The sequence below is a fragment of the Trematosphaeria pertusa genome (genome assembly GCF_010094035.1).
Source record: "Trematosphaeria pertusa strain CBS 122368 unplaced genomic scaffold BU26scaffold_27, whole genome shotgun sequence".
In the NCBI taxonomy this organism is placed as follows: Eukaryota; Fungi; Ascomycota; class Dothideomycetes; order Pleosporales; family Trematosphaeriaceae; genus Trematosphaeria; species Trematosphaeria pertusa.
In genome coordinates this window covers 155,077-183,060 of record NW_022987238.1, presented here as the reverse complement: position 1 = coordinate 183,060, position 27,984 = coordinate 155,077, and the positions used below count along the sequence as shown (strand labels likewise).

General features: G+C 55.5%; 13 protein-coding genes across 13 annotated transcripts; 6 read left to right on the top strand and 7 right to left on the bottom strand.

The window, feature by feature from the left end:
• Window positions 1-12: 12 nt before the first annotated feature.
• On the bottom strand, window positions 13-3,000 carry BU26DRAFT_535654 (glycosyltransferase family 20 protein; the record flags this gene model as incomplete). Its single annotated transcript, XM_033831298.1, has 3 exons — window positions 13-236; window positions 286-567; window positions 615-3,000. 3 exons carry the CDS (start codon window positions 2,998-3,000, stop codon window positions 13-15), a joined length of 2,892 nt encoding a protein of 963 aa, XP_033675776.1.
• A 576-nt stretch (window positions 3,001-3,576) lies between these two features.
• BU26DRAFT_469930 (uncharacterized protein) lies at window positions 3,577-6,086 on the top strand. Its single transcript, XM_033825329.1, has 3 exons — window positions 3,577-4,455; window positions 4,509-5,247; window positions 5,306-6,086. Exons 1-3 carry the CDS (start codon window positions 3,980-3,982, stop codon window positions 5,810-5,812), a joined length of 1,722 nt encoding a protein of 573 aa, XP_033675775.1. The 5' UTR covers window positions 3,577-3,979; the 3' UTR covers window positions 5,813-6,086.
• Window positions 6,087-6,676: 590 nt separating this feature from the next.
• Window positions 6,677-7,548, bottom strand: BU26DRAFT_469928 (ubiquitin-conjugating enzyme; the record flags this gene model as incomplete). Its single annotated transcript, XM_033825328.1, has 5 exons — window positions 6,677-6,835; window positions 6,891-7,074; window positions 7,178-7,207; window positions 7,313-7,358; window positions 7,505-7,548. 5 exons carry the CDS (start codon window positions 7,546-7,548, stop codon window positions 6,696-6,698), a joined length of 444 nt encoding a protein of 147 aa, XP_033675774.1. The 3' UTR covers window positions 6,677-6,695.
• A 793-nt stretch (window positions 7,549-8,341) lies between these two features.
• On the bottom strand, window positions 8,342-9,774 carry BU26DRAFT_441959 (glutaryl-CoA dehydrogenase mitochondrial precursor; the record flags this gene model as incomplete). The annotated part of the gene is made up of 4 exons (XM_033824483.1): window positions 8,342-8,388; window positions 8,438-8,547; window positions 8,599-9,523; window positions 9,558-9,774. 4 exons carry the CDS (start codon window positions 9,772-9,774, stop codon window positions 8,342-8,344), a joined length of 1,299 nt encoding a protein of 432 aa, XP_033675773.1.
• A 242-nt stretch (window positions 9,775-10,016) lies between these two features.
• Window positions 10,017-11,839, top strand: BU26DRAFT_189556 (flap endonuclease 1). Its single transcript, XM_033820494.1, has 4 exons — window positions 10,017-10,356; window positions 10,404-10,408; window positions 10,461-11,022; window positions 11,072-11,839. Exons 1-4 carry the CDS (start codon window positions 10,258-10,260, stop codon window positions 11,585-11,587), a joined length of 1,182 nt encoding a protein of 393 aa, XP_033675772.1. The 5' UTR covers window positions 10,017-10,257; the 3' UTR covers window positions 11,588-11,839.
• A 538-nt stretch (window positions 11,840-12,377) lies between these two features.
• BU26DRAFT_525680 (uncharacterized protein) lies at window positions 12,378-14,028 on the top strand. The gene is made up of 4 exons (XM_033830562.1): window positions 12,378-12,699; window positions 12,761-12,944; window positions 13,047-13,209; window positions 13,269-14,028. The coding sequence occupies exons 1-4, from the start codon at window positions 12,612-12,614 to the stop codon at window positions 13,671-13,673; spliced, it is 840 nt and encodes a 279-aa protein (XP_033675771.1). The 5' UTR covers window positions 12,378-12,611; the 3' UTR covers window positions 13,674-14,028.
• A 217-nt stretch (window positions 14,029-14,245) lies between these two features.
• Window positions 14,246-15,380, bottom strand: BU26DRAFT_441830 (uncharacterized protein; the record flags this gene model as incomplete). The annotated part of the gene is made up of 3 exons (XM_033824480.1): window positions 14,246-14,372; window positions 14,499-14,799; window positions 14,951-15,380. 3 exons carry the CDS (start codon window positions 15,378-15,380, stop codon window positions 14,246-14,248), a joined length of 858 nt encoding a protein of 285 aa, XP_033675770.1.
• Window positions 15,381-16,519: 1,139 nt separating this feature from the next.
• Window positions 16,520-18,322, bottom strand: BU26DRAFT_189275 (uncharacterized protein). The gene is made up of 2 exons (XM_033820491.1): window positions 17,412-18,322; window positions 16,520-17,363 (listed from the first exon to the last, which is right to left on the bottom strand). Exons 1-2 carry the CDS (start codon window positions 18,033-18,035, stop codon window positions 16,611-16,613), a joined length of 1,377 nt encoding a protein of 458 aa, XP_033675769.1. The 5' UTR covers window positions 18,036-18,322; the 3' UTR covers window positions 16,520-16,610.
• BU26DRAFT_189274 (uncharacterized protein) lies at window positions 18,323-19,183 on the top strand. Its single transcript, XM_033820490.1, has one exon. It carries the CDS (start codon window positions 18,610-18,612, stop codon window positions 19,126-19,128), a length of 519 nt encoding a protein of 172 aa, XP_033675768.1. The 5' UTR covers window positions 18,323-18,609; the 3' UTR covers window positions 19,129-19,183.
• A 1,898-nt stretch (window positions 19,184-21,081) lies between these two features.
• Window positions 21,082-22,477, top strand: BU26DRAFT_525676 (Diaminopimelate epimerase-like protein). The gene is made up of 2 exons (XM_033830561.1): window positions 21,082-21,545; window positions 21,668-22,477. The coding sequence occupies exons 1-2, from the start codon at window positions 21,139-21,141 to the stop codon at window positions 22,212-22,214; spliced, it is 954 nt and encodes a 317-aa protein (XP_033675767.1). The 5' UTR covers window positions 21,082-21,138; the 3' UTR covers window positions 22,215-22,477.
• A 1,181-nt stretch (window positions 22,478-23,658) lies between these two features.
• Window positions 23,659-25,356, top strand: BU26DRAFT_188737 (uncharacterized protein). The gene is made up of 3 exons (XM_033820485.1): window positions 23,659-24,212; window positions 24,262-24,347; window positions 24,397-25,356. The coding sequence occupies exons 1-3, from the start codon at window positions 23,917-23,919 to the stop codon at window positions 25,194-25,196; spliced, it is 1,182 nt and encodes a 393-aa protein (XP_033675766.1). The 5' UTR covers window positions 23,659-23,916; the 3' UTR covers window positions 25,197-25,356.
• A 520-nt stretch (window positions 25,357-25,876) lies between these two features.
• Window positions 25,877-26,706, bottom strand: BU26DRAFT_525672 (uncharacterized protein). The gene has a single exon (XM_033830560.1). The coding sequence runs from the start codon at window positions 26,609-26,611 to the stop codon at window positions 25,994-25,996; it is 618 nt and encodes a 205-aa protein (XP_033675765.1). The 5' UTR covers window positions 26,612-26,706; the 3' UTR covers window positions 25,877-25,993.
• A 278-nt stretch (window positions 26,707-26,984) lies between these two features.
• Window positions 26,985-27,934, bottom strand: BU26DRAFT_525671 (uncharacterized protein). Its single transcript, XM_033830559.1, has 3 exons — window positions 27,873-27,934; window positions 27,182-27,782; window positions 26,985-27,128 (listed from the first exon to the last, which is right to left on the bottom strand). Exons 1-2 carry the CDS (start codon window positions 27,908-27,910, stop codon window positions 27,236-27,238), a joined length of 585 nt encoding a protein of 194 aa, XP_033675764.1. The 5' UTR covers window positions 27,911-27,934; the 3' UTR covers window positions 26,985-27,128; window positions 27,182-27,235.
• Window positions 27,935-27,984: the final 50 nt, after the last annotated feature.

Here is a 27,984-nt window from a genome sequence, read left to right as displayed (position 1 = left end):
AGCAAACGCGCCTTATATTCGAGATTCGCGAGACTCGGGCACTGAGCCCTCAACGACGGCAACCGCCCCGACATTTCCTGCATCCGCCGATCCGTTGAGCAACGAAATGACGGAAATGACGTCGGCAGGCTCGACGAGATGCCAGCTGGCCAACGTCTGCTTGGAACTCGCACCAACAGTGACGGAGAAGACATGGTCTGGAGGCAACGTCGCCTGACGCAGCGAGCGGAACATATCTGTGATCGTCAGCCACTTCATCTCCCGAGATTCTCCAGGCCAAAGTACCTTCGTCGGTGAAGTCATCACCAAGGCAGAGGACGAACTCCGGGGCTTCTCCAGGGCCGTCGCCGTATTCCCTGATCAGCCTCTTCGCAATCTCTCCCTTGTTGACGAACCGAGGCCGGACCTCTAGGTTGGCCTTGCCCGTCATGACTTCGACGTCATACTTCTTCGCAACTGTCTTTTCGAGATGCTTTTGGCACTCCCGTGCCTGGAATGCTCCGTACTCTGGGTCTGCCCGGCGATAGTGCCATGTGAGAGCAATCTTCTTGCGCTCGATGAACGAGCCTGCTAGTTGTCAGCGCTGTTGGCAATCCGAGGTTCGCGCCTCTTACCTTGAGTCCTCTCAGTGTAATGCTGGAAGATCTCCATGACCTCCGACTGCCAGTTCATGTCCGTCTTGTCGGTGAGACTCTCCCACTCTTCGGTGCGTGGATGCCGCATAAAGCTGCCATGCTCAGCACTTAGGCCGAGCTCAGTGATGTGACCCATCCACTCGTCCAAGAATGCTTGGTCTCTGCCACTAATAATCCATACAGCGTTCGCGGGGTCCGCTGCAAGAGTTTTGAGAGTACGGATGACGCGGTCGGAGGGGATTGCTGCTTGAGGATCCTTGACGATCGGGGTTAATGTGCCATCGTAGTCGAACATGAATAGGCGTTTCTTGGCTTGTCGATATTGATAGAGAAGCTTCGCCCGGTCGAGCGCAGGGGTCGCGAAGGACTGGTCGAACGACGATAGGTTCGTCATGAGCCGCTTTAGGAAGTTATTGGTCCAAGCCTGAACATTGTTGGCGAGCACATGCTTATATAGCTGCATATGGGCCTCTTCGCGCTGCTCTGTTGACATATTTAATGCCTCGTTGATTGCGTCTGCAACGCCACCCAGGTCCCAAGGGTTGATGTGAATCGCTCCGCCAAGTGAACCAGCAGTACCAGAGAATTCCGAGAGGATCAACGGCCCGTGATTGTCCTTCTGGCAAATGACGTATTCAAGGCTCGTGGTATTCATGCCGTCGCGAACACTGGTGATGAGCCCCACGTCAGCGAGCCGAAGAAGTGCGAAATACTCTTCCCTATCGAGGTACTGTGGGAAGTGCCTGACTGGCGTAAAGCTGAGCGAGCCGTATGTGCCATTGATCCTGGCAACCAGGTCAGACATCTTGTTGACCATCTTCTCGTCCTCCTCGGCGGTCTTGCCAGCCTGAACACTACTCGGGCTGGTGACCTGCACCAAAACGACCTTGTCTTGCCATTCTGGGTATTTTTCAAGGAACATCTCAAAGGCCTGGAGTTTCTGTGCCACACCTCGAGCGGCGTCCAGCCTATCTCGGCCCACAATGATCTTTTTATCCGGGTACAACTCTCGAATGCCCTTGATCTTCTCTTCAATGACCGGGTCACCAAATGCCTGTCGTTGTGTAGATGCAGCGTTGATACCGATTGGGAAAACGTCGACAGCGACATGGGCACCATAGGCGTCAACGCCGGCGGACGAGGAATCGAAACCCAGAATCCGGGTGCAACACGAGGAGAAGTGGCGCGAGTAGCTGTAGGATTGGAAGCCGACCATGTTTGCGCCTAAAACACCTTCGAGAATTTCTTTCCGCCTGCTGAGGCATCGATAGAATTCGCTGCTGGGAAAGGGAACGTGGAGGAAGAATCCAATATAGACATTCGGCATACGCTGGCGGAGCAGACTAGGCAGAAGAAGCAGATAGAAGTCGTGGACCATGATGATATCACCAGGCTTGTAGATTTCCATAATCCGGTCGGCGAAGAGCTTATTCATGCGGTAGTAATCCGCCCAAGTCTTGCGCGCCGCACGGCCGTCGGCGGGTTCATTCTGCTTGTAGTGGAACAAGGTGTAGAGCTCATGCTCGGCATATTGCCGCCATCGGTCCTGATCCTTTATGATCATTACGTCCTCCTTCTCGTCGAATTCATCAAAGAGCCAGACCGGGACGATTCTGCCTCCGTGGTCTCGCTCGAGCTGCTTCTCCAGGCGGTCTCTGTCTTCTCGAGTCACGCGGATCCCTTCTGGCTGCGGAGGATGCGGGGGCGGCGTCTTTCCATCAACTGGAATCGGGGCTGAGGCCTTGTTCATAGTCGGCTGCACTGCACTAACACCTGACCCGGCCCCAGGCAGCTCGCGTATCTCTCCTGTCCACCCGACTAGAGTGTGATTCCATGGTGACGCCGAAGATGCTAGATAGGAAAAAGAATCGAATAGAGCGGATGTTCCCCGTCGCGGGCCCAATTCCCAGTCGTTGCCCGGTGAGAAACCGATATTGTAAGGGACTGCGAACGTCGCACTGATGATTCGACCACTGAGATTTAGGCCTGGATGTGCAGCACGGGGGTCGACGTCTGCCAGATCTTGCTTGTATGAAGGATCCTGCATCAAGCTTAGTTTTCGCAGTAACTCCTCTCCTGATCGAGCGCCAGCTGCTACCTCTGTGGGTGAGCTCGCACGGCCTTCGTCTTTGGGGGCAAAGTATGAGTTTGCATTCCATTGCGGGCCGGGTGTGACTTTTTCCGGGTCGAAGGGGAGCCTGGTATCCTGCTTCTCGGTGTCCTCGGGCTCGAAGTACGCGGAGTGGCCGGCCATATGCACTCCCGGTGTGACGGGCACGTTGGTGACGGAGGGCTGGAGCGCGGGGTGTGTGGAGGCTTCGACTGGCTCCGGAGAGCCCTGCGAGGGCCGGGTTGCGGGTGCCATGCTGCACAAGCCGGTCTCTTGAGTGTCGCGCTGCATGTTGTTTGTCAGTATATGGCAGGCTGGCGAAGGAGTGGTGCGAGAGGGGCAGGGGTGGTGAGAGTAAGGATGGCGTAGGGAAGCAAGCAAACAGCGCGCAGCGGAAGCCTGTGAAATGTCTGCGCGCGCATAGAGCCTGAGAAGCGTACCTGGGTCGCTGTTGCCTCGCGGGTTCTGAGCGGACGGCGGCCTGCACTGCGCGGTGCCTTCTGGGGTGACGGAGACGCCGGGGCTATCGTCAGGACCAAAAGTCGCACAAGGAGGACATGGGCGTCAAGCGGGGAGCGCGCAAAGGAGCGACGGGGGAGCGAAGGGCACAATTAAAATACCGCGCAAGAATTGGACCTTTGGGCCGTCAAATGAAGGCAGTGGAGAGAGAACTCGGCTGGACCTGAGGGGTGGGCTGCCTTTGACATGCCACTTCCGACGTCAGTCAAGCCCGGCGAACGGCGCTCGGGCCACCTTTTGCATGCGGGAGCAGGAATTAAAAGGCCGGCATGACTCTTCTGCGCCGTTCGATCACGCTTTTCTGTTGAGTTATGGCACTGTGACGTAAGGGGACCCCTACTGCCCCAAGCTTCGAGAGCCGCAAACGCACGGCTGAACCTCGATCCCACGCTCTCAGCTCGAGCTGCGCGCCGCGAGCTTCCTCGCCGCAGTAAGAGGCACGGTGCAGCGTGCAGAGGGCGTGCTCAATTCACCGGCGTAGGCCGCTCAGCACTGTCTGCCGCGGCCTGCGCGCGTTCCTTTCCCGCGGGGTGGAGCATCGTTCGATGGAGACTCAGTCGGGACCGCCGGCCCGAAGCGGCATAGCCTCTTGGCGGCATTCGCACCTCGCCCGGGCGTGAAGAAACTGGGTGCACGCTCTCGCGACAGCTGCAATCGCATCGGTCCAAGTCCCCAGCCTACCGCTGCCCGCCGTTGCCGTTGACCCAGGCCTCCCATGAAGCCGCATCGCGTCCGACAAGTATGTCGCTCGCATAACCCCTTTTCGCCCTCAATTGCGCTGTGGCAGCATTTCGTCCTCCCGTATCAACCCCGTCGACAGCGCCTGTCGTCTGCCGCGGCTGGGGCTGCGGAGTCTAGCCCTCTCGAAAATGCCAGAGATGGTTTGCCTACGTCGTCGGCGGCGCCGACGCCCCTCGAACAGCCCGAGTCGGAAAGAACAGAGCAGGTCGCACCCCGGAGGTTCGCAATCCACAAGGTGCTAGATAGGAAACCACAGACCGTATATGCCACTGCGCAAAGTATCAAAGACGTCGACCAGTCCTTGCTTCAGGCGAAGGCGGCCTTTGATGGAGTGGAGGACTACACGGGCGTCGTCGTAGAGGCGCTGAAAAGCAACAGTCCTACACGGGAGAAGGATTTACCCTGGTGTGTCGAGAAGGGAGACAAGCCTAAGGTACGCGCGTCTGAAAGGTGAGAAGTGCTCTTCCTGGAGCGCTCGACCGGTACTTACGCTCTTGCCGCAGATTGAACCTCGAAATTCGAAAGTTCTACGAGTACGCGAGACCCAGCAGAAGCGAAAACCTTGCTCGCAGACATGTCGTCGAGCAAGTGAGGGGCCACGTCCGCCAGGTGTTGCCGGACAATATACTTGAAGTTTTTGGATCAGAGCGGACCGGCATAGCCCTGGCGACCTCAGATATCGATCTCCGCCTCATGCGACATAAGGACCTTGAAGGCAACCAAGCAAAGCTACCGCCTTCGCGGGAAGAACGGATAGTCTTGCTGGAGGACCTACGCCAGCTTCTCGTTCAGCAATTTTCCCAAAACAATGCTTACCTACTGCCTATGTTGCGGCATGCGCGGTATCCCCTCATCACCGTCCAAGACCGCGCGTCAGGTCTGGATGTCCAGATTGTGCTAGCCAATGATACCTCGGTGTCCAGAAACCTCATGCAGCAATATATGGGAGAGTACCCTTACCTCCGCGAGTTATATTCTGTGGTCAAGACCACCTTCGACGTCAGAGGGCTTTCGGACGTGTTCCGGGGTGGTTTTGGGTCATATTCCATCTTCATGATGATCGTGGCCAGCCTGCGGCACATGCCTAACAAACGGCGGGACGGCGCAGGAGGACTCTTGCACTTCTTACGCTTCTGGAGCGAATTCGATACGGAGAGTAAGGGTATCTCAATAGAGCCGGCGTTGCTATTCGATAAATCTGAAGAGCTCGTCATGACGCCGAGGGCCAGGCAAAAGATTCTGGTGTGTATTTCAACTCCAAAGCCACCATCGAGACTCTGGTACTAACTTTCTTTCCTAGGACGGAAGACAACAGCCACTTCCCAAGTACATGCTCTGCTTGCGCGACCCTGCAGACGAGACCAACGACCTAGGCCGCAAAGGCGTCTGCATCAAACACGTAAAAGAGACGTTGCGCCACCTATGCCATCAACTCGAGAAGGACATGTCCGTGAATACAAGATATAGCCTGCTGGCCCCCCTCGTCGGCGACACCTACTCCCTGAATAGGTGGCGCAGAGAGAAGCTCGAACAGCAAGGCCGCAGAGTGCTTGACCAGATGCAAGGATCGTTCGCAGCCACCGCGAAGGCAATCCGCGAAGCGGAGGCCGAGGAGGCCCAGAAGAGCAAACAGGAGGAGAAAGTGCTGCAGTCTAAGCCCGGGGCGTCGGCATCGGATGAGTTCGGCCAAGCGATTACTTCGTCCTTGGGTATGCCGGCGATTGATGAGTGGGTGGATGGAGGAGACGAGCAGAAGGGCGAAGCGAAGATTGTATATGGGGGGCAAGACACCACCGTCGCGAGATAAGTGTTCTTGCCGTCTTCACATGGCGCATGGGAGGGCCATCATCTTTGAGCTGACCATGGGGGCAGCATGGTATAGCACGGTATGGAGCATAGTATTGGCTTAGAGACGGAAATGTACCTGGACATATTGTAGGAATAGGTACTCGCGAGGCGGGTGACATAATGTACAAGTATTTTGAATTTTGCCTGCAGCCTCTAGTTTCTCTCGGCTGCGTCCCTCCAAGCGACTCAAGGGGAGTCAGATAGCACTATTAGACACATCCTTTTGACCCAGGGCGGCGGTGTCATGCATAGATTGAACCAGTTGGACAACAGGTCAACATGTCGATATGTCGATAGCCTCAGACTTGATGCTCAGTAAGGCCCCCAGGGAGGTTCTCCGCGCTTATGATTCCATTGTTGCTCGTATGATCGAGCCACCCTAATCATACCCAGATTCATACCATTAAAGGGACGGAAATCAGACTGGGTACTAAATACCGCAGAGATCAGTCGCTATGCCAACAAAGGCAAGTCTAACTCATGCTCACAGGCAATGGAGAATCAAGACACAAGAAGTGAATACTCATGCAATTCAGACCCGCTCCACGCCTATGGACTGAAACCCGCATATGCATCATAAAACTAAGATTTAGAGGAAGAGACGAATGTGATTGGCAGAAGTGTTGGTATTTCTGCAGAGGGGATAGCAAGCACTAAGAAGGCCGTTCAGCTGTCGACGCCGAATCGCGCAAGGAAACTCCCGTTTGTCCACCATGTCAGAACCTCCTCTCTTGCCATCTCCAATGTCGTATCCATCATCCGTTGCCATGCTGAACCGTAATGAAACCTCTGCCTGCCGATATCACGAGAACGTATTCCCGCCGTCGGCTTACAGGCCCGGACTAAATGGCATACTTTCGAGTCCACTCCCTAGCTGTGGATTCGTACCGAGACCGGTCGGTCTTGTATACGTGTGCGATTTCGGGGACGAGCGGGTCGTCAGGGTTCGGGTCTGTGAGCATCGAGCAGATGCTCAGGAGCACTGTACGCTCAGTCAGAATCATCATTTACACAAGCAGGCCCTGGGGATTACTTGCCCTTCGAGATGGTCAGAGCAGGGCTCCACTGATCTCGCAGAATATCCAAGCAGATGCTGCCATTCGAGTTGATGTTAGGGTGGTAGATGCGCGTCGTGAAGTTGACTTTCGGAGGCTTGAAGGGATAGTCGGTCGGGAAGTGGATTGCGAGGAAGAAGACGCCGCCCGAGTATGGTGAGTCGCTCTAGGGTGCCTGTTAGCCTTGGGTTTGCCTTGGGCTTGCCTTGTCGAGCAGTGTGGCGGAGTCCAGTGTAGCGACCGAACAGCGTTTGTAAGGGCATACGTACAGGACCCATGATGGTTGCTTGCCAGTGGAACTGTCGCGCGCTTCAGTCAGCATTCCGATTTTGTATCGCATCTTTCCCGCGGCCGAGCGAGGGGACTGCCTCAGCCGCAGGAACTGGGCAGCGGGTGTGACGTACCAGATCATCTCCGATGGGGCCGGCTGAGCAGGAAGAAGGAGGGTCACTATGCAAACAGAGTCAGCGAAATGCTCGGAAAGGGTGCCGTTGCGAGGCTTTGTTGTGATATCAAGGCGCCAGCACCCCCGCATTGCAGGCTGTCATGCGAGCAAACGAGCGGGTTGGCGGCCGAAGAAAGAGGGCACAACGTACCGGCCGAGGTCAGTGAGTTCCTTGTTGATACGCTTGAGAGCCATGGCGCTGTGTGTAGTTGTGTGTGTGTGTGTGCTTGGTGGGTGAGGAGGCGGTTGCGTCGAGAGAGTGTTGTGGTGTTGAAGAGTCGAAGCGGGCTGCGAGCAGCGGAGAAGGTTAGCGCCTTGATCCTGGCCCCAAAGAAAGCGCGGCGTATCAGCGGAAGGAGCGCCTCGCAACGCAACGTACCTGTAACCCTGTGGAGTGAAGAGTGGCAGAGGTAAAGGCGCGGGTGCAGTTGAAGTCAAGGCGGAGTACCTGGAAGGGCAGAAGAGTTGCGGCGGGATCGGAGGCGGCTAGGATTATTATATCATGTATGAAATAGCGGCGCGGCGAGACAAGCCGGCCGTCGCAGGCCAGAAAATTATGCACCCATGTTTCTTTACTGTACCGCCCGGCTCGCTGTGGCAACTCGTAGAACCCGGCGGAATCTGGAATCTGCTCTGGTCGGACGCTGACATTCACATCTGCTCACATCTGCTCACATCACTGAATATTCACCAATATATTGGTCAGGGCTGCCGTACACTCCAACTTCACATTCTGACAAACGGTGAGGCGTCTGCAGGCGGCTGTGACACCGTACCAGTTTCGAAACGTGAGACGCTATTCGCATGCATGCATTCCTATTTCTATCAATCACTGCAGCACGACATCTGCATGCCGATGCACGGAGCGCGGGAGTCGACCACTAGCTATTGGCCTCCGCAGAAGCAGTATCTATGTATGGTACAAGTACGGGCCCCCGTCCATCGACTAGTTTGGTTCTGGTGGTAATTGCAGCGGACGCGAGAACAATCAACAGAAGGCTTGAATGCCGGTGATTGCTCTACCGAGGATCAGGGCTGGTGGCATGGTCAGTGGGACTCTCAAAGATCTGAATCGACGACTCACAGTGGATGTCGCTTTGTCCTTCATACGTCTGCGTCACGAACAGGTTGGCCACGTGCCTTCCAATGCCATACTCGTCGCTCACGGCATTTCCACCAAAGATCTCTTGCAGTCTAAACGTAAAAGTCAGCTCAAGCCCTTGGATGAGTCGGGCGTAAACCTACGCTCGCGCGTTGACCAGAGCTCGGTCGCAGTTCTGCCTCTTGATCATTGAAATCATCTCGGGTGCTACCTTGCCCTCGTCCTTTAGTCGTCCCACTTGATAGGCAGCAAGGATACCATAGGCTGCGTCCGTCGTAGCGTCGGCCAGCTTCTTCTGCACAAGCTGGTACTTTGCAATCGGGTTGTCCTTGAATTGTTTCCTCTCCAACGCATATTCCCTCGCTCTTGCAACGCAGTCCTCCAACGCGCCTATGGTACCCCAGGCAATACCGTATCTGGCCGAATTCAGGCAGCTAAATGGTCCCTTCAAGCCTTCTACGTCGGGAAACATGTTGGCTTCGGGGACGGGGCACTCGTCCATCTGGATCATGCCGGTGATCGAAGCGCGCAGTCCATTCTTGTTCTTGATTGGCGGTGTCTCGAGGGTGCCAGGTGGACACTGGTCACGTTCTATGACAAATCCACGAATCTTCCCTGTACTTTCCAGCTTTGCCCATATGAGGAGTACGTCGGCGATAGGAGAGTTCGTGATCCAGGTCTTGGAGCCAGAGAGAACGTAGTAACCTTTCTTTGATGGGTGAGGCTTTGCTGTGGTTTCCATGGACCCTGGGTCTGAACCGTGATTTGGCTCGGTAAGACCGAAGCAGCCCAGCAATTTTCCCTTTGCCATCTTGGGCAACAATCTTTCTCTGAGCTCTTCGGTTCCAAACTCTTCTATGCCCCCCATGGCCAGCGCACTCTGAACTGAATAGCCAGACCGGTAACCTGAGTCCACCCTCTCCACCGCCCTTGTAATCAGACCAGAGGCTACACTGCTGACGCCCGCACAGTCATAACCTTGTATCGTTGCACCCAACAGACCCAGCTCTCCCATCTCTTCCAAGATCTTCTTATCAAAGTCCTCTTTTCGGTAGGCCTCTGTAGGGTCTGTTAGTCTAGTACGTCATTAAGAAGCGGATACATAATGCACCTAGGACTCTTGGGAGCATGCGCTCCTGACAATATGACTCTGCAGTCTCCGCTATGGCAAGTTCTTCCTCCGTAAACAGATTATTAGCGCCTAGTGGGTCTTTCCAATCGAAAGGCACGGGGGCATGCAGATATCGCCTTCCGACCACCGCACAACGGCTTGTGGTGTTCAATTGCCTCGCAGCTCGACGGCACACTGCTCTGAACATGCTGCCCAGGTCAAAGGGATAATCTGAAGGGAATCCGGGGAAGAAAAAAGTAGAGACTGGAGGTGTGAACGGAAATGATGCAAAAACGGCGTTTTAGCATCGGCTACCCCACGATTCGGCAACACAGCCTGGGACCGCGGTTCGCGAGAGCTACTGTCCCGAAGACCGATGAGCGGTGGCGACTGCTACATCATCGCAAAAGAACGTGGGCAAATGGAACCCCTGTTACTGCCTGGAGATCTCGGTGAAAGCCGCAGTAAGAGCCTCAACCCCCGGCAGGCGTGAAGGGTGATGAGTCTGAGAGCGCCAAGAGATACAGGGCTGAGACGTGATTTCGCGAACCTTTGGACGCGTTCGTGACGTACCTTACCTGGCCTCGCCCAGCTTCTCTCTCCACCACTACGTACGCCGCGTTTCGACGTGTACTCGCGCAATTCCAGGCGCATTTCTGTCAGCAGTCAACAGAGAACCCCAACCGCCAATATGGGTATCAAGAACCTCTACCAGGTCATCAGCGAGCATGCGCCGGCTGCGATCAAGACGGGCGAGATCAAAAACCAATTCGGTCGCAAGGTCGCCATAGTAAGTCCACCTCGGCTTTCGCGACTTCTACCTGCTGATATGTCCAGGATGCGTAAGGATACCCGGGGTATAGACTTTTTGCTGCGTTGCTAACAGTGCACTAGGTCAATGAGCATCTACAGCTTCCTCATCGCCGTGCGCTCCGACGGCCAGCAACTCATGAGCGACACCGGCGAAACCACCTCTCATCTCATGGGCCTCTTCTATCGCACTCTCCGCATGGTCGACAACGGCATCAAGCCCCTCTACGTCTTTGACGGCGCCCCGCCCAAGCTCAAGTCCGGCGAACTTGCGAAGCGCTTCCAGCGGAAATCCGAAGCCCACGCCCAGGCCGAGGAAGCAAAGGAGACTGGCACCGCAGAAGACGTGGAGAAATTCTCGCGCCGGACGGTGAGGGTGACGAGGGAGCACAACGAGGAGTGCCAGCAGTTGCTGAAGTTTATGGGTATCCCGTATATTGTCGCCCCGACCGAGGCAGAGGCTCAGTGCGCTGTTCTTGCGCGGGCAGGCAAGGTGTACGCGGCCGCGAGTGAGGATATGGACACACTGACGTTCAATGCGCCAATCCTACTGAGGCATCTTACCTTCAGTGAGCAGCGCAAGGAGCCAATCCAGGAAATACACCTGGACAAGGCGCTTGAGGGCTTAGAGATGGACCGGGAGCAGGCAAATCACCCTTCTTCTCTACTATCCGCGATGCTAACAATGACCACAGTTCATCGACCTCTGCATCCTCCTCGGATGTGACTACCTCGACCCCATCAAAGGCATCGGCCCCTCCACCGCCCTAAAACTCATCCGCGAACACAAGACCCTCGAAAAAGTCGTCGAGCACATGAAATCCAACTCCAAATACACGATTCCCGACGACTGGCCCTTCACCGACGCGCGCCTCCTCTTCCTCGAACCCGACGTGCGCCCCGCTGACGACCCCGCCTGCGACTTCAAGTGGGAAGCGCCGGATATCGAAGGCCTCGTCAAGTTCCTAGTCGAAGAGAAACACTTCAACGAGGACCGCGTACGCAACGGTGTCGCGAAGCTGCAGAAGAACCTCAAAACGGCGCAGCAGTCAAGACTAGAGGGTTTCTTCAAGCCAGTCGAGAAGACGGCCGAGGAGAAGGCGAGTCTGAAGCGCAAGGCAGAGCAGAAGCTTGAGGAGAAAAAAAAGAAGCAGAAGCAGACTGCCAAGGAGAAGAAAGCGGCCAAAGCGAAGCCCAAGGGTGGTGCGTAGATGCCAAAGGTGCCAAGGGTGTGAATACTTTGATGACGCGGGGTCTGGGCGATAGTGGAGCACATGCGGCGTTAAATGGGCATTCCATGGGAGTTTTGCACGGTTATGGGCGGCATACCCAATGATGAGTACGGTATGGTATGCTGTGGCGGTTAACCTGTGCGGATGTAAACAGCATCGTACGGGTCCACATGGTTTTGTTTCTCAGATCTCCGCCAGATACCTGCGAAGATAACACTTATGGAAATCCGAGTTCACGTAAAGCCCGCGCAAAATACCTTTCGAATACCGCCTGATCCATCTTTAGCATCGACCGACCACTCCGAGATGCCAAAGCCAAAACTCCCTGTGCTTCTTCTCTACGAGGTGGTTTCTTGACATAGTGGCGCAGGGCATTCTACCGCCAAAGCCTACAGGGGTTCTTGACCTCGGTGCGTCTAATAAGTAAGGCCACCCGTGACGCGCCTCTGTCCAAAACCCCCAATTCATAGGCCTTTCTATCGTTTATCCCGCCGCCGCCAGTACCAGCCGTGCAGAAGTGTCCTTCTCGTTACCACTCCTGTAACTCGCTGAAGGCATCGAGCGGAGTTGTTTTTCGCTGAGGTGTAGACCGTATTGATGAGAAGAAACACCATGCACTACAGTATCAATCATCGCCACACAGCCCTCAAACTCCCCGCATGAAACCACGCAACCGCTCTCCATTTCGGGGACTATCCCGCGTAGCTCAGCTTATCTACCAATAGAAGCCCGTCCAGAACGCGCAGACAGTCGTTGTGCTAAGCCGAAGCGGAAAGGGATGAGCGCATCGACATCGCTGATACGCCGGCCTCGTCGCTGCAATGGACGTGCTCCGCACCACGAATGTTTGGGGTCCGATTTTGGGGTCATTTCGAATCTACTGTATATCCCGTTGGCGCCCACAAGGCTGAGGCTTTCCAGCCTTGCCGGTTACACCCACCGCGCTTCTTCTTCTTCTCCTCACACAATTGAAAGACGGTCGGGTTGAGTCGTGAAAAGAGAAATGGCAACCTCATACGCGTCGTTGACGACAACCTTCAGCGCGCCGACGGCCTGCTGGACTGTGCCGTGGGCTGTATTTGGGACTCCAGGTACGTAAAGCTAGGAAGCGAGAAGACGTGCGAGGCTGGACATCTACTGACGTTCACCTAGTTTGGCTCAAGCAAGGTGGCGATCTGAACTCTACCTGCTTCCCGCCCGGCTTCGCCTTTTCTCCAGCGGAAACGGGGACGTTGATCTACTCACCCGGTATATGTCCGTCAGGCTGGTCGAGCGCGTGTGAGAGCGAGGCCACTACCTCCGACACCACGCAAACCATCGCCTGGTGCTGTCCTACGTGAGTCTGCCCTTCCAGTCGCCCATTCCTTTTGGCCGGTAGGGCGGGCGGTGGTGCGACTTCGATAGGTGGGACCGCAAGGCTGACGAAGATGGCTGTTAGAAACTATGGCTGTGTCGTCAGAAACCCGGATCACGACTGGGAAGCGAGCTTCGGCTGCGTGTCGCCCTTATCGACAGTCGACCGGTCTGCGTACAATATCCCAGATTCCGCGGTCGTCGTTACCAGTATGTATCAAATGCAGGTTATGATAATCACCGCAACAGTATGTACCTTCCCTCAACCCCTCTCCTCAAGAGTTGGGCGATGATAACCATTTCCCAGCCCACACCTACATCCACAACCTCCTCACAGACTTCCATCGCCAGCCCCGCGTCAACATCCGCACCTACCAGCTCACCAACCTCAACGTCCACCTCATCATCCTCCCCAACGTCAGGCGGCGGCAGCGGTGGCGGATTGTCTAGCGGTGCGAAAGCAGGAATCTCAATTGGCGCCATCGCAGGAGCAACGATGCTCGCACTTCTCGGATACATTGCTTGGCGTCTCAGCCCAAAGAAATCAAAGGAATCCGGTTCAGCGATGGAGTACGCGGCACCAGCGTACACAGACCATCCGTCCGCTACGTGGTATCAGCCGCCTGCGGAGATGGGTGCTACGGAGCGGGCGGAGATGGATGCGGCGGAGAGGAAACCGCCGGAGCAGTTGTATGAGATGAGGGGGAGTTGAGGAGATATCCGATCTTCGATACCTATCTCATTTTATGTTAGCGTGCGTGGGTGGTTTTCATTGCACCAATACCAATTGGAATTGGGAAGGTGTGGCTGGGACTGGTGGTCTTTTCCTGCACCGATTCCACCCTGTGAGCTGGAGTTGAGCTGGAATTTCGGGACGACTCCCGGATGTAGGGCTTGCAATTCAGCCAATTATTCGCTATGTCGCATTGCTGGTGTCTCGAGGTCCAAACCGGTGGGCTTGCAGTAGCTCTCATCGATCTATCAGTAGTGTTTGGCGAGACATTGGACTGGCCGGAGTAAGACCGACATAAATAGTCGGCGACTGAACTTAGTCTGCCGAGGTATACCCTTTCAATGACAATCTGCCATGAACAAGGTTTTGTGCATGCCATGCCTCAAGTGCCGACGAACTCTTGGCCCATGTGGCCTATTCCCCGCAATGTTGCCCAATATGATATTGGGACTGCCACGGGGGATCGTCAGTGCGATGCTCAAAGGCCGATCAACAGTGAAACCCCGGTGGCTATCCAATACTAAGCTTTCGCGTAACCTTCTGTTGAAGCTTCATCCCGCTGACGGCTTGGAAGATCGCATCATGCTGAAGACGGTATTCTGACTCTTTGGCGCGAGCTTAAGCGGCGAGAAGCGCGATTCTGGCAACCTTCGCTCTGCTTTGATAGATGCGAGGACCCTAAACGTGTCAGTATGGCACGCGTGGAAGACGTAAATTGTGAATCCCAGTCTCCGGATATATCTTCATCCGATAACGGGACTTCGTCTAGATCTGGAATGGACAGAGAGGGGTATTGATACTCACCACTCAGCAGTGACAAACTTCACACCTTTGCCCCCGGACCTCGCAATCTCCTTCTGTATCTTGCTTGCAGCGAGGCCACCGCCGCAACCGCCTTGCCCACTAACCGTACCAAGGATGACATGGGTGACGGTGCGTCTACCGAGGGCAACTGAATGCCCGGCGCCATGAGAGGCGAGCATGTGCTTGAGCTTGTGGTCGGAAACAAGGGGTGCGGTCGAGCCATTGAGATAGAAGTATAGCCCTTCGAATATCTGCTTTTCTACGGGTGTTGAGAGTTCTCGGTCGGTAGCTGACTGGGGCCCTTGGGGTTCTTCTGCATACTGTGAGTCCTTGCACATGTACTTATGAAGCTGTGACATGGGATTGACTGAGAACAACTAGTGGCATAACTTTGAACATACCTTCATTCGTTGCCATATCGTCGTCTAGACCGTCTCCGCTCTCGCTCTCACTGCGCGCCTCCTCCAATTTCACCTCTTTCTCCTCTTGCGAACTCCTCTTCGCACTCCCCACTTTACTCGCCCCCCAAACCTCCACCAAACTCCTCTGCCTACCCGTCCTCAAACCCTTCGCGCCCCTCTCCCAACCTCCATTCGCCTTCCTCCCATCCTTTCCGCATTCCTCGCTTCCTGCGCCCACAGTATCCGCAACCCTTTTCCCCCCTCCACCCAGCCCGCCCCTATACTGCTCTCTAAGCTTCAAGTTACGACTGTCCCGCCATGACGTCGATCCTAAGAGGCGGTTCTCGGCGCGCTGGTGCCCCGTCGATGCAGAGTTCCAGGGGTCGAAGACGGTACGGGTTGGGTTTGCTACGGCGGAAGAGGAGGTCGAGCTCTGGAGCGGTTGGGCCTTGCCGTTTCCGCATTTCGTAGAGGTGTTCATCCTGGAGGAAGGAATGTGATCGCTTTGCGTCGTGCTCGGGCGTTGCTCAACCGAGGGGTTGGCGATGGTCATGGCGCGGGATGGCGACGCGGTGTTCTTCGCCATCCTCGCCACACCATCGCCCTTGCTCGAGGGAATTTCATCACGGTGACGTGCAATGGGGCGCCGGCGTGCTGTGCCATCGCTGCGAACGTCTGCAGGCGGAGCCCACGATGAGCGTTGTGCCGACGGCGGGGGCTGTTGGAGATCGCAGTTGCTGTGGGACGACATGGGTGCGCGGGGCGAGGCGTGCGTCCCTTGCAGATGGCTTGCTGCGGCGGTGTGATAGTGTGATAAGATAAGATGCCCTGCTTCAGATTGACATTTTGTCTTGTCAATGTGAAAGAGATGTCGCAGTGAGGCGAGGGCGTGCGAAAACTGCACTGTGCAACTCGCGTAGCGCTGGGGGTTTGTTCTTCCTGTAGGGGCAACAAAGGTCGTCAACAACGCAGCCTTGGCGTTGTCCGGGTAATGGCGATTTATCACTGACACCATCACAGCTTGCACAGCACAAAGCTCGTTGCGAGGCGAAATCGTTCATTGTTCTCATTGAACATTACTACATGTACAGCAGGAGATACGTCGAAAGCCCGTAGAGCAAATGTATAAACATAAAAGTGCGGAATGGGTCCGCGGCCCGTGGAAGAAGCGTAAACAAGCAGCCACCTAGAGACGCCATACCCTATGCTTTCCCACGCCCAAGGCGGAACGCCGTCCCATGATTCCAGTGCCCTAAAGTATGAACATGCAACGAAAGAGTGAAATGAGACAGGCTGTACATAAGCGAACAGGGGAATAGAACGCAAAGCACTACCTGCTTTTCGACCCGTGAGGGTGTAGCCTTTGAAACGCCTGCGGTGGATCCGAACAGGAAGAAGAAACGCCGCTTCAACAAGGTAGCCGCCTGCAAGTGTAAGACGAGGGGTAGAAGAACAAAGGGGAAAAGAAGGAATTCGCATCCTAGGCCACCACCATGACAGTCCATCCCAGACGGCGTCGGGCATCTGCATTTCGTCGTTCGGGAACCCTCGTAGTGCACAGGCCAGGCCGCTTCATCGATAGTTTTTCGACCTCGGTGTAATCATCAGGTTGTTTAGTCCGTGAGATCCGCATCCTCTCGTAACAAAAGAAAAGTCGTCGTCGTTGCAGCGCGTGGTTTTCATCTGACATTTCGAGGGCCACTTCAAGCCCTTACATCGCATTTGGCGCCTGAGAGGCTTCGTACACCATCCGGGCGCGTCTCATCTCTTCGGCATCGAAAGGAACAGCATCGCTCCCTTTCCTGCTTCCGGCCAGCGATGTCGAGCTAGAATTCGCCTGCTTGAGGCGACCGAGGCTGGCGATGGACCGTGCCTTCTTAATCTTCTTTCCTTTGTTCTCCCCCGTCATTGGTAGATGCTGTTCCATCTTTACGATTTCCTCAACGTCTGGCCTGGTCTTGACTCGCATCCGCTTGAATTCGCGCGTAATCTTCTCAAGCGTGCTGAGGCCTTTCGGTACAGAGGCATCGGCGGGTGAATCCGGCAGCGGCTTCTCTAGGCTCGAGCCGGTGCTCGGTCTCAACTCGGAACCAAAGCTGACACCAGAGTCGGTCTTCTTTCCCTTCCTGGACTCCTCCACGGGCTTGAAATCTTCAGTGCCCAGCGTAGCCATACAGTCGTCGATGATATTCTTTGCAACGCGCAGATACTTGTCCACCTCCTTCTGTACAACAGGCCAGTTGGTCTTCTCTCCTTCCATCAGAGGCCGAAGAACGCCGGCACCGTGCTTTTGCACTTGCTGGATGTAATGGAAGAAGCTCTCTCGTTCCTGCTTCAGAGTCTGATGATTAAGTAATGAAGAAGGCAGCTTTCCCCCGTTCTGCTGAGGAGGCAGCAAGGTGTTCAGCATGCCCATGCAATTTATCTTGTTGAACGGATGAAGCGACAGCTCATTGATCATGATCTGTGTGATGGTCAGCAACCAGGTCTCTGGCGAAACGGTGGAACTCACCCATCGGCGCACTCCAAGCCACATCTTAGCATAGTAAAGCTCGGCCTTCTTGTTCTTGCCCTCGAGATTCTTAGCCCATAGGGCAATGCCAGGATACTTTCCGGATATGGCGTCAATATCAGCCTCGAAGCTCTCCGGGTGGATGTGAACGCGGGCGAAGGCGGCTACCATCTCTTTCCGCCTTCGGGTTTCCAGATCCCTGAGGTAATCCAGCGCAGTCAATGCCTGAGGGAAGTCGACGAGAGACAGACTAGGGTGGAAGATGCGGCTGACGAAACTGACGATGAAGGTAGGCGGGAGGGAGCTTGGTTGCTGGGGCAGCGAGTTGATGTGGTGCATGAGCTGCGAGGTGAAGTTGATGGAAGCCGACTCGGCATCGTTCCAGGTGAGCTGTCCTGCGATGGGAGATGGGTTGCTGGAGTGGCCGGTGCCCGTGGGCGAAGGTGCACGGGAGAGGTCCCTCGGTAGTGGCTGAGCTCGCGGGGCGCAGTTGAGAGTGTACATAGTCCGGAGAGGAAGCTCATAGCTGCCAGGGTACTGCAAGACGTGCTCCAGGATCATATTGTAGGAGTTGGTGGTGGCATTCGTCTCCTCAGAGGGATTCCGGGAGTGGTTTGAAGACATGATGGGCAGCGCGAGCGTAAACGGAACAGAAGTAGGTACTGGGTCCGAGAGAATAGTGTTTGCGTCGAGGGTTGAACCTGGGCGGAAATGACGCGGTGGAGCCAGGAGCTCCTTGGTGGGCAAGCCTCGTCCCGATAATAGAGACGCAGAACGTCTGACGACGGGCGGGCCGAAGCCTGGCGATTGTCGACGCGAGCACAGAGAGCGGCCCGAGAGCGGCAGGGCAGACGAAAGAACGTGGGGTTGGTGGGGTGCGGGAGGGTGAGAAGAGAAGAGAAGAGAAGGAGGGAAGGCGCGAGCGGCGACGGCGGGATGAGAAGAGAATATGAGCAGCTGCCTTCGACAGGACGCTGTAGAGACGGAACAAGTGCTCGAGTCTCTGCGCGGGGCGCCTGCGTGGGTGCTGCGAAGGTTTCCAGTTTCCAGACCGGCACCCCGGTCTCACTGTTTGGGGTGTTGGGGCTGGTGCAAACGGGCGCGCGAGAGTGCTGGGTGGGTAAACAAATGAACGACAAACACGCAGGGCGCGGGCGGCGGCTGCGGAGCGGGCAGGAAAGAAAGGAAACGGAGTGCAATGCGCGCCTGGGGAAGTGGCAGCGAGGTCGAGGTCGAGGTCGAGGTCGGCGGCGGGCAGCCGTGGGAGCTCGCGGGCTCGAAGGGTTTTTCGTCGTCGGCGCAGAGCTGCTCGGGGACCCCTGCGCGCCACACTATGCGCGTCGAAGCGCAAATCCGCACCAGCGCGGACCACCATTGCCCGGCAGGGATGCTGAGCAGTGAAAACGACGAGCCGCAGGGACCGGGATGCCGGGGCTTTGGGCGCGAAGGCCCAGCGTGCCGAACACGGCTAGCCCGGCCCCGTTCCGCGCAAGTGAATGGCCCTGCGCGGGCCTGCAAACGTTCTTTTCTGCTCGCAAGTCACACTGCGACATCGCTCGAGTCAACCCCGCCTTCGTGCAGCGCCGCACGCCTCGCCAGGAGCCAGCAGCAGCGCTCACGCAGCCCGCGATGCTGCAGCCGGCCGTCTCTTTTATCCAGAGCTTCACGCGCCCCCGGTGCGCCGTGGGAGCGCCTCTCCTGCGTCGCTCTCCTCTAGCGCCTCGGACCTGTCCATGGGCGGGCGGCGGGCCCGGTGTAGCACGACGGTGCGAGAGTGGAGGCTCCATTGTCATGGCCGCCGTCAGCCCGGCGCCGTGAGTCGTGGCTGCGAGGAGGTTCCCACTCTACGCGGCCCTCGCTGCTCACACCTACTAACTGAATCAATCCGATCGACTGTTTCCGCTGCCAGACCTGTGCCGCACAGAGCAAACGACCGCCAAGCAGTAATCAATTCGCAACACAAATGCAGTGTTTAGGGAACAGGTGCATTGCAAACCGCAGCCGTTCCCTGCGGCCTCACACTAGGCCTTGCAGATGCAGCTGCAACAGGTGCAGACCGCCAGTAGCAGCCCAGGAATTCTGTCAAACCGGCCCAATGAGAAAATCGCTGCGAAAGTGCTGCCGGAGCGAGCAGAGTATGCCCACATTCGGACCGCAGAGCTCGGGACCGAGGGCCACGAGGTCGTCGTGCAGTTGCTCCCGCAGCTGTTGGTGATGGACCCGTCTCAGACCTGTTCCCGCCCCTCCAGCCAACAGACTTTCGTGACCATTCCGTCAGCCTCAGAACAGCCAGCGGTATCTCAGACATCTTTCGCATCCCGCCAATCGCGGCCATCCCGCCATTCCTTCCAATCCAGCTCTTCTGCTGTGTTCAGTGATGATTCAGTGTAGAGTGCTGGCCTTAAAGCAGGCCACCAGGTCACGCCAGTGCTGACCCCCAATGACGGCCCTTGAGCCTTTCTCTGCAGCGGGTTCCCTGAAATCGTGGAGAAAGAGGCCCGTGCGGCGGCATTGCCCTGGACCGCCAGAAAGTCAAAGCGCCGAGCATGGGTAGGAGAACCGCGAACCGATATCGATAGAACCCTCCTTATCTCCAAAAAAGCATCCACGATCACCACCAAACGCCCACACGGCAGCGTAATGAAGGGCGGCCTGACAGAGACGTTGGGAACTTGCAAACCATGTCAGAGGCTGTCCGGTAGGGTGTCCCCGCGCATGCTATCAGATTGAGGAGAGCCATCCTCGGGAGCTCGATAGCGACGGCTCCTCCAAAAAGCGCCGCGGAGGGGCAAAAGCCGGGTTTCCGTTGTTTGCAGTCGGCCGAGCTGCAGGATCGCGCCTCGATGTGGACATGAGATGCTGCAAATAGACGTCCATCTTCTGGAGAGGGATACCATGTCACTCATCGACGACGGCGCAGCTGACTGCGCAAAAAAAAAAAAATCAATATTGGAGATTACTGCAGGCATCCCAGAGAACACGATGGCATTGGAGACTACGCGCGCGAAAACGCGTCAACAAACGACGTCCCACAGCGACGCGCTTGAGATGAGCGCATCTCAGCCCAGAATAATCTCCGAGCTGATCGTGGGACGGGATTAAGTGGCACCGCATCCAATACTTCGACGATCGCCACGGAGCAAGCCCACGGCATATGATTTGCCGCATTGGGAATTGCCCATCGGAAGAACAGATGTTGATGGCTACGCAACAATAACGGAAACGCCGTGGGGGCTCTGCCCGCGGAAGCTTTGCGTGGAGGCGGATCGAGGTCCAACCCTGCGTTGAAAATCGAATGGAGCATTGCGCGACCGCGTGCATTCTGGAAAAGGAGGTGGAGTTCAGCTCTTGTTGAACCTTCAACGCCGAATACGAACGTCGAGTTTGACAAATGTGCAAGAGGCGTTTGCCGTGTCCCACACCAAGACAAAATATTAGTCAGCGTTAGTCACGTGGTTTTGAATTGGACCACGGGTTTGTGGTCAAAGCTGTTCCAAGGTTGGTATGAACCGGTCAGGCTCATGCACAATACTCCTCACGACTTTTATTGGTCGATCGCAAGCATCGATACAAACGTCGCTATGTGACTTTGCAATCGCGCCCGTTGCGAGCAAAGATCGGGAGCGGCGATGAGTCATTCAATATAGCATAGAACATTAGCACAGAAAAGCAAGCGGAGCATCTCTGGTCCACGACAACAGCACCGCCGAATTTACTATCTGTCCAGATGGCTTCCAATCTTCTCCAGCTCGATTTCGCGATCCTTGACGTGTTCACCGACACGAAATACCAGGGAAATCCACTTGCGGTCGTGCGCGTCCCCAAAACATGTCCCTTAAGTCAGGAACAAATGCAGAAGATCGCGAGGGAGTTCAATCTTTCTGAGACAACATTTCTCCACGAGCGTGAGGACGGTCAGTTGGACTCGTGGACGGTAGATATCTTCACTACGGTCGAAGAGCTCCCGTTCGCGGGACACCCCACTATTGGGACTGCATGCTTCGTCCTTTCGAATGAGGCCCGTCATAGTAATATAGAGGAAGGAGGGGTTAAAGCCAGGTTCAACTTGAAGGCGGGACCCGTCGAACTTCGATTTGACGGGAAAATTGCTAGGGCAGAGATTCCTCATGACGTGTAAGTGGGCGCTCTCTTATGGACCGAACAGTCTAGCCACGGCGCTGGCTGATGACACACTCACGTAGATGATGAGCAGCGATAGCCAACCTTTGAGCACTGAGCTGACAAACCATCCACAGCCACATCCATGGAAAAGTTTGGCCCCGGGAAGGACTACTCAAGATCCAACCGCAACTAGGAGAAGCCTATCGCAGAGGCGAGGTGCATCTCAGGGAACAATACCCTATAGTGTCGATTGTCAACGGCATGACATTCGTCCTTGTCGAGCTTGAGAGTCTGGAAGCTCTCAAGCTGGTAGCAACAACTTCTTCTAGACTTGGGGCTGATGATCTTGATCAAGGCTGGAGCAGATCGTTCGTCGGGACGTACTTCTACGTCAAAACGGGAGAGAGTGCGGACGGTGTTAGGTCACTCAGGACCAGAATGATTGAAGGTACCCTCGAAGATCCGGCGACCGGGAGTGCGGCAAGTGATCTGGCTGCGTATCTTTCTCTCGTGGAAGGCGAGTCCAAGCAGACGCTCAAGTACGCAATTACGCAGGGTGTAGAGATGGGTCGGCGTAGCGATATCCACATCGATGTGGTCATGAAGGAGGAGGCAGTGATCGACAAGGTGTTCCTGGCCGGAGACGCTGTCCAAGTGATGGAGGGCCGATTAACAATCTGAGAGGGCGAGGCTTCGGGTGAGGTGTAGAGAGGCATTGGACGCAGTTACGCAAGATGACATGGGTCGGCAACATCAGCCGAAGTCTTGGTGCTCATCCCCCTTGGAAAGACGGGAAGAGGCGTTAGCAACATTCTTTTGCGGCGCTGATTCCGGAATCTTGAAGGCTTGTATGTAGTAGACCCACGACCAAGACTAAGACCAAGAATGAGGCCAAGAACCATCCGCAAGGCGTGTGTTCCGAAATAGCGGGGCACCAAAGGCTGATTCACCAGAATCTCTCTGAGTCTCAACGGTAAAATGCTTGGCAAACGTGCTGGATGAAATGCCAAGGTGTTGTGGTTGTCAAACTGCCAAAAGACGCGCAGTCCGTGGGGTAAAACGACTTCCGCTTCTGTCACGTTCGGCGGGTCCAACCTATTGGGATAGTGAGAGATGGGAGCATAAGGCCGCAAGGTTGGATGTTGTCTGGGGCTCCCGGAAATGGGTCGATTCTTACCTCTTTCTCCGTGTTGGACGGTGCAATTGGTAGATCCTATCGGAAACGATCACTCCGAATGGGCACATCAAATATGGACCGCAGATCGTGACGTGCGGTGGAGCGGATGGATAGAAGCCTTGAGAGCCTGAGGAAAAGTCGCAAAATAATGGGAGCCTGTGCCACCTCCGGAGACCGTCCCTGCGCAATGTCATACGGATAGTACGGATAGCAAATATGTTGCTGAACGGAATATAGGTGCCAAATCACGACTCGTACGGGTCGAAATCTTTGAAAGGGGGACTACACGGAGAAGCGAGGTATCCAAAGGACGCACCTGGATTTCGTTTCCTGCCTCAGATCCGACCACGCTGCCACTTGTCGCAGTTCGACGGCCGTCGCGATGACAGATATTGGAGTCCGACTGGGCCGTTTTGCTCCCAAAGAGGGTCTTGCTAGTCCGATCGAGGGTTAGACCTTAGGGGCTGGCGCGCTAAGGGAGGCCAAGCTTCTTGCCCTCGCCGCCTCCAAGCGCGCAGAACAGGAGTCGGGATCGTCGAGAGCGTCCTGCCGAGGGTTCGGTTGTCGTGGGGAAGGCATCAGAGCGGTTTGAGGCTGCAAAGTCCTTGAGACGACTGGAATTAAGATTATGCTTGGCTTCTCCCATCCGGTTTAGCGCCGCCCCATCAGGGTTAGTGCAGGCAACCTAAAACCACCCGAGCCTCAGACCTCACCTCCACCTCCTCGCACCCTCAGACGTTGCCCGTTTCCAGCAACGTCTTCAATGCCTTGGGCACATTTCGTTCCGGAAGGCTGCGGTTGAAGCCTCAGTCAACATGGCGCTTCTTGATTCTCGCGCCCCGTGCGCTCATCACAGGCAGGCAGGCGGGATAGTTCGTGAGACACGTCCGCCCTCATCGTGGGTTTCATGCCCAAGGTACCCTCAGCCGCCTTGCCAGGTTTCCTAATCGTCGAACGTCGCCAAGGACTTAAAGGTCCTCGCATGGTCGTCCAAGTCGTCTTTTTCTACCATCCTCAGTCACTAGTTTTCTACCGCACCTGGGTCCATTGAGGGTTACATTCCTTTCTCTTCTTTCCTCGCCGTTCTTTCTTCAGATCACGTTGAACGTGTCTGTTCTATTCGTCTTAATCTACCGCGAGCCGGCGTCCATTCTTTTACAGACACCCATACCGTATTCTACGCCCGTCTTCGTCTTCGTCGCCGCCATGCGTTTCTCTACCTTGTTGCCATTGCTGCTCGCAGCCGGTGTCACTCAGGCTCAGTTCGGGAAAGGGAAGGGGAAGGGCAACGGCGGGAACAACAACCAGCAGCAACAACAACAACAGCAGCAGCAGCAGGCAGCTCAGAACGGTCAGAACCAGAATGGCCAGGACAACGCCAACAACAACGCCAACGGTGGCAATGCCGACGCTCTCGCTCTTGACCCGAACAATGTGCAGACGAACAGCCAGTCGGATGGTCTGGATGCGGGTGCTGAGGCGGGTCAGGCTGCCTCTGCCACGTCAGTGCAAATTCCCTCGAATTGCCTCCTATCTTGCTAACCTCGATAGTGATGAAGCCAACTTCATCAACTTCTGTACCGGCAAGACGCTCACCAACGGCCTCCAAGTCAAGCAGGGTTCCTGCAACGGTATCGGTAGGTTCTAGTGATCTCTACCCCCAGCGCATTCTTCTGACGAGAGTAGTGATGGGTGACATTCCTGCTTCCACCAACATGATCTCTGCCGCCTTCCAGAACCCGCAGAATGGTGACGACATTGATGCCAACACGGCCATCAACTTCCAAGTTCAAATCGCCAACCTGGAGGCCGGGTCCTTCACTAACCCGGACGTCACCTACTACGCTGCTCCCCAGGCTCTTAATGGAGGCAATGTTGTCGGCCACACGCACATCACAGTCCAGGACCTCGGCGACTCTCTCAATCCTGCTACGCCTCCGGATGCGCAAGATTTCGTTTTCTTCAAGGGTATCAACGATGCGGGCAACAACCAAGGTCTCCTCGCAGCCGAACTCGCTGCCGGTCTTCCTAATGGTAACTACCGTGCCTGCTCCATGACCTCTGCCAGCAACCATCAGCCTGTACTCATGCCCGTCGCTCAACGTGGCGCTCAGGATGACTGCGTTCGATTCACTGTCGGAGCCGGTAATGGTGGCAACAACAATGCTGGTAACGCAGGCAATGCTGGTAACGCAGGCAACGCGGGCCAGAACGCCCAGAACGGTCAGAATGCAAACCAGAATGGACAGCAGGCTCAGCAAGGTCAACAGGGTCAACAAGGTCAAGCTCAGCAAGGCCAGGCTCAGCAGGGTCAAGCGGGTCAAGCTCAGCAGGGTCAACAGGGTCAAGCTCAGCAGGGTCAACAAGGTCAAGCGGGTCAAGCTCAGCAGGGTCAGCAAGGTCAAGGCCAAGGTGGCGCCGGCAAGGGACGCGGCCGTGGACGCTTTGGTCGCAAGAAGTTCGCAGCTCGCGAATTTGTCGCGTAAGGCCTAGGCTATCATGGACTGAAGGGGATGCATGCATGGGAGTGACGGTAGAAGCAGAGACAGGTGGTTTGCAGTATTCTTGTGGTAATGTACTTTCTTCGAGATTTTTGGGTCCGTCATCGACATAGAATACGCCTTTGTTCTCGGGGAGGGTACAAAGGCATCACTCTACGGAGGATGAAGCGCAGCGCTTCATTTGGACTGGTTCTAAGGGCGCTTCTTTTTCCTATCTTCGGCGCTAAAGTAAATAACGAAATGTAAACTTATTTCTCCCGCGTGCTTCACATCTGCCTCAGCAAGCCATAATCGGACACCCTTCATGTGGGTGAGGCATGAACGCATTGAATGGGCCGAGACGTTGACGTCTCAGGAAGCTTCATCAGGCGGCAAGGGTATGCAGCGGGCTGTCTCAGGTTCCGAGCCGCAGCTTCACCTCAGTCTTGAAGGCACCGAGGTATCCGGCATCCAAGATTGCGCGTACTCCTGGGGGAGATGGCGGCTTCAGATGCCGTATCAGTACGCCATCCTTCTACTCTTCGAATGCGAATCATCGGTACAGTTGCACACAGCTTCGCCGTGGCGCTTGGCCTTCCATGAGCACAGGCCACACTTTAAATTTAGAGTTACCTCTGACGGACCGAAAACCCATGCCATTCGCGAAGCCTGCTGGTGACGAAATCCGTGCCCCATTCTATCCCGACTCTTAAAGCCCATGGTAAAACGCAAGTACGGAATAAAGCACAGGAAGGCACTGTGGCTCCTCAAATCAACCGTAATGGCACCATCCTCGTACTCGGCTACGGCCCACCGTGTCGTGCTCGCCTAACCAAGTTTCTCTGGGAGCGTCTTTTCGACCCTTTTGCTTCGAAATACGCCTTGACGAGTTTCTTCCATTCCACCCCCCAAAACCATATCTTCTGCTCATCATCCCAGCGGATATTCCCCAGATTCTCCATACCCACTCCTTTCCCTCGGTTGCGCCCGAACCACACCCATATCGTCGCCTCCTCCAGTCGTTGCACCGACAGCACACCGGCGGCCTTCAAGTCTGCCATGCTTTCACCGTTCGGGGCCATCGTGGATGTAGCCATTACGACGCGGCGATTGCCCTGGTCCAGGCTAGCGTAACGCAGAGTGACTTCGGTTTGTGGGACGTAGCCGCGATACCGCAGGGTACCAGTTGCTGGATCGTATCGCGGCAGTGAGAGTGAGATCGACAGGGTCGGAAGGTGGCTCGATTGAAACACCCGTTCGGTGTGGATTTTGAAAGACTTAGAGACAAGGCGCACTGTCGCCCAGAGGTATCCTATGTCCGAGATATTCTCCAGAATCTGTAGAAAGAGTTCACTGGGAAGGTTGATGATAGGAGAAGGATGCATGTTTCCGTCGATGTGCCGATTACGCATTGTGGCCATTGTGTATACGAAATCTGACTGCCGAGCGTAGCTTTCTTTTATATTTTCTGGTGGGTCGCCTTGGAAGGCTGACCGATGAGTCAAGCAGACACAGCCACCCAGGCTCGCCATACTGAGTCTAGGCGCTGCGACTTGCAGAATGGACCCCGTAACAGGACCGAATGCTTTGCATATCTGGTGTTTTCGCTATTCATTGTGACCACAGTCAGAATACAGTGCGTACGGAATGAGTGATATCTAGCAGAGCCTATACAGCTACAAGTCTCGCCGTTCCGGCATTAGACGAGAGCTATTTCGCATAAATATTGCGATATCAATCGTCAACACCATCAACGGATTCGTGAACACGTTCGACTGCCGTGAATTGGGCGCGCTCTCTATAATGAAGGAGGTGGCAGCCCTGCTGAATGCCTTTCCCACGGGTGTTGCTCGCTCAGGATAGACAACGATCTACTAAAAGAAAGGCTCGTAAGCTAAAGCAGGGACCGTAATAGCAGCACCTAGCGATGCAAGATGCCTAATTTGCAATGAGCCACAAGAAAATGTTTCCCTTCCTAAATGTATACTGACCTAGACTTGGTTCTGAGCAAAAGCATGAAGGAACCCCATGGACCACGGCTTGTGCTATCGTAAAGGTGGAAATCCCAGAGCCTGCTCTCCTTTTGGAACCAAACCCAGTTCAACTGACCAAGAGCCTGTCACGGGCAGGATCAGCACCGCCTTGGACACAGCAGCAAACACTGCGATATGTGCGTTCATGGTTTTTCCAGAAATGATATATTGCGGTTTCTTCTTCCCTTTGTAGAACATCAGAGCTCCTAAGATTGCCGCGGTGCAACAGAAGCCGACGAGCCAGCTGAGGAGTTCCCACCACCACCAACCGGTGATGATATGATCGTAGAAAGTCATGGATGCTCGAAGCTGAGGCCGCTGGTTCTGGCATTCAACTTCGCTGCCGACCGTCGTTGCATTGCGAGAGGATGCCCGAGAGAATGCATCTAGAGCCACTGGTCCGTCCAGCCGCGGCCATAGGTGAATTGTGCCGTCGCGGTTGGTTGAAGTAGTTCTTGCGCTCTGATTGCTCCCTGCTGCGTCGTAATGCCCTACGGGCTGGGATCCAATACTCCACGCTCGAGTTGCTCTTGATACTGCGCGTAGTTCCGGAGAAGAGCTCGTGGCCATCGTCAGCAGATGCAGATCCCCAAGGGCTGGGGTTCCATCCAGATCTTCCGACCGAAGAAAGAACGTCGTGCAACCTTACCGGAACGCTCGACGAAACCTCTTCAGGAGTCTTGTCATCCTCTTATTATGTCATGTAGTCTTTGGTGTGCCACAACCTGAGTTCCGCAATACAAGAGATTTCCCATGTTTCA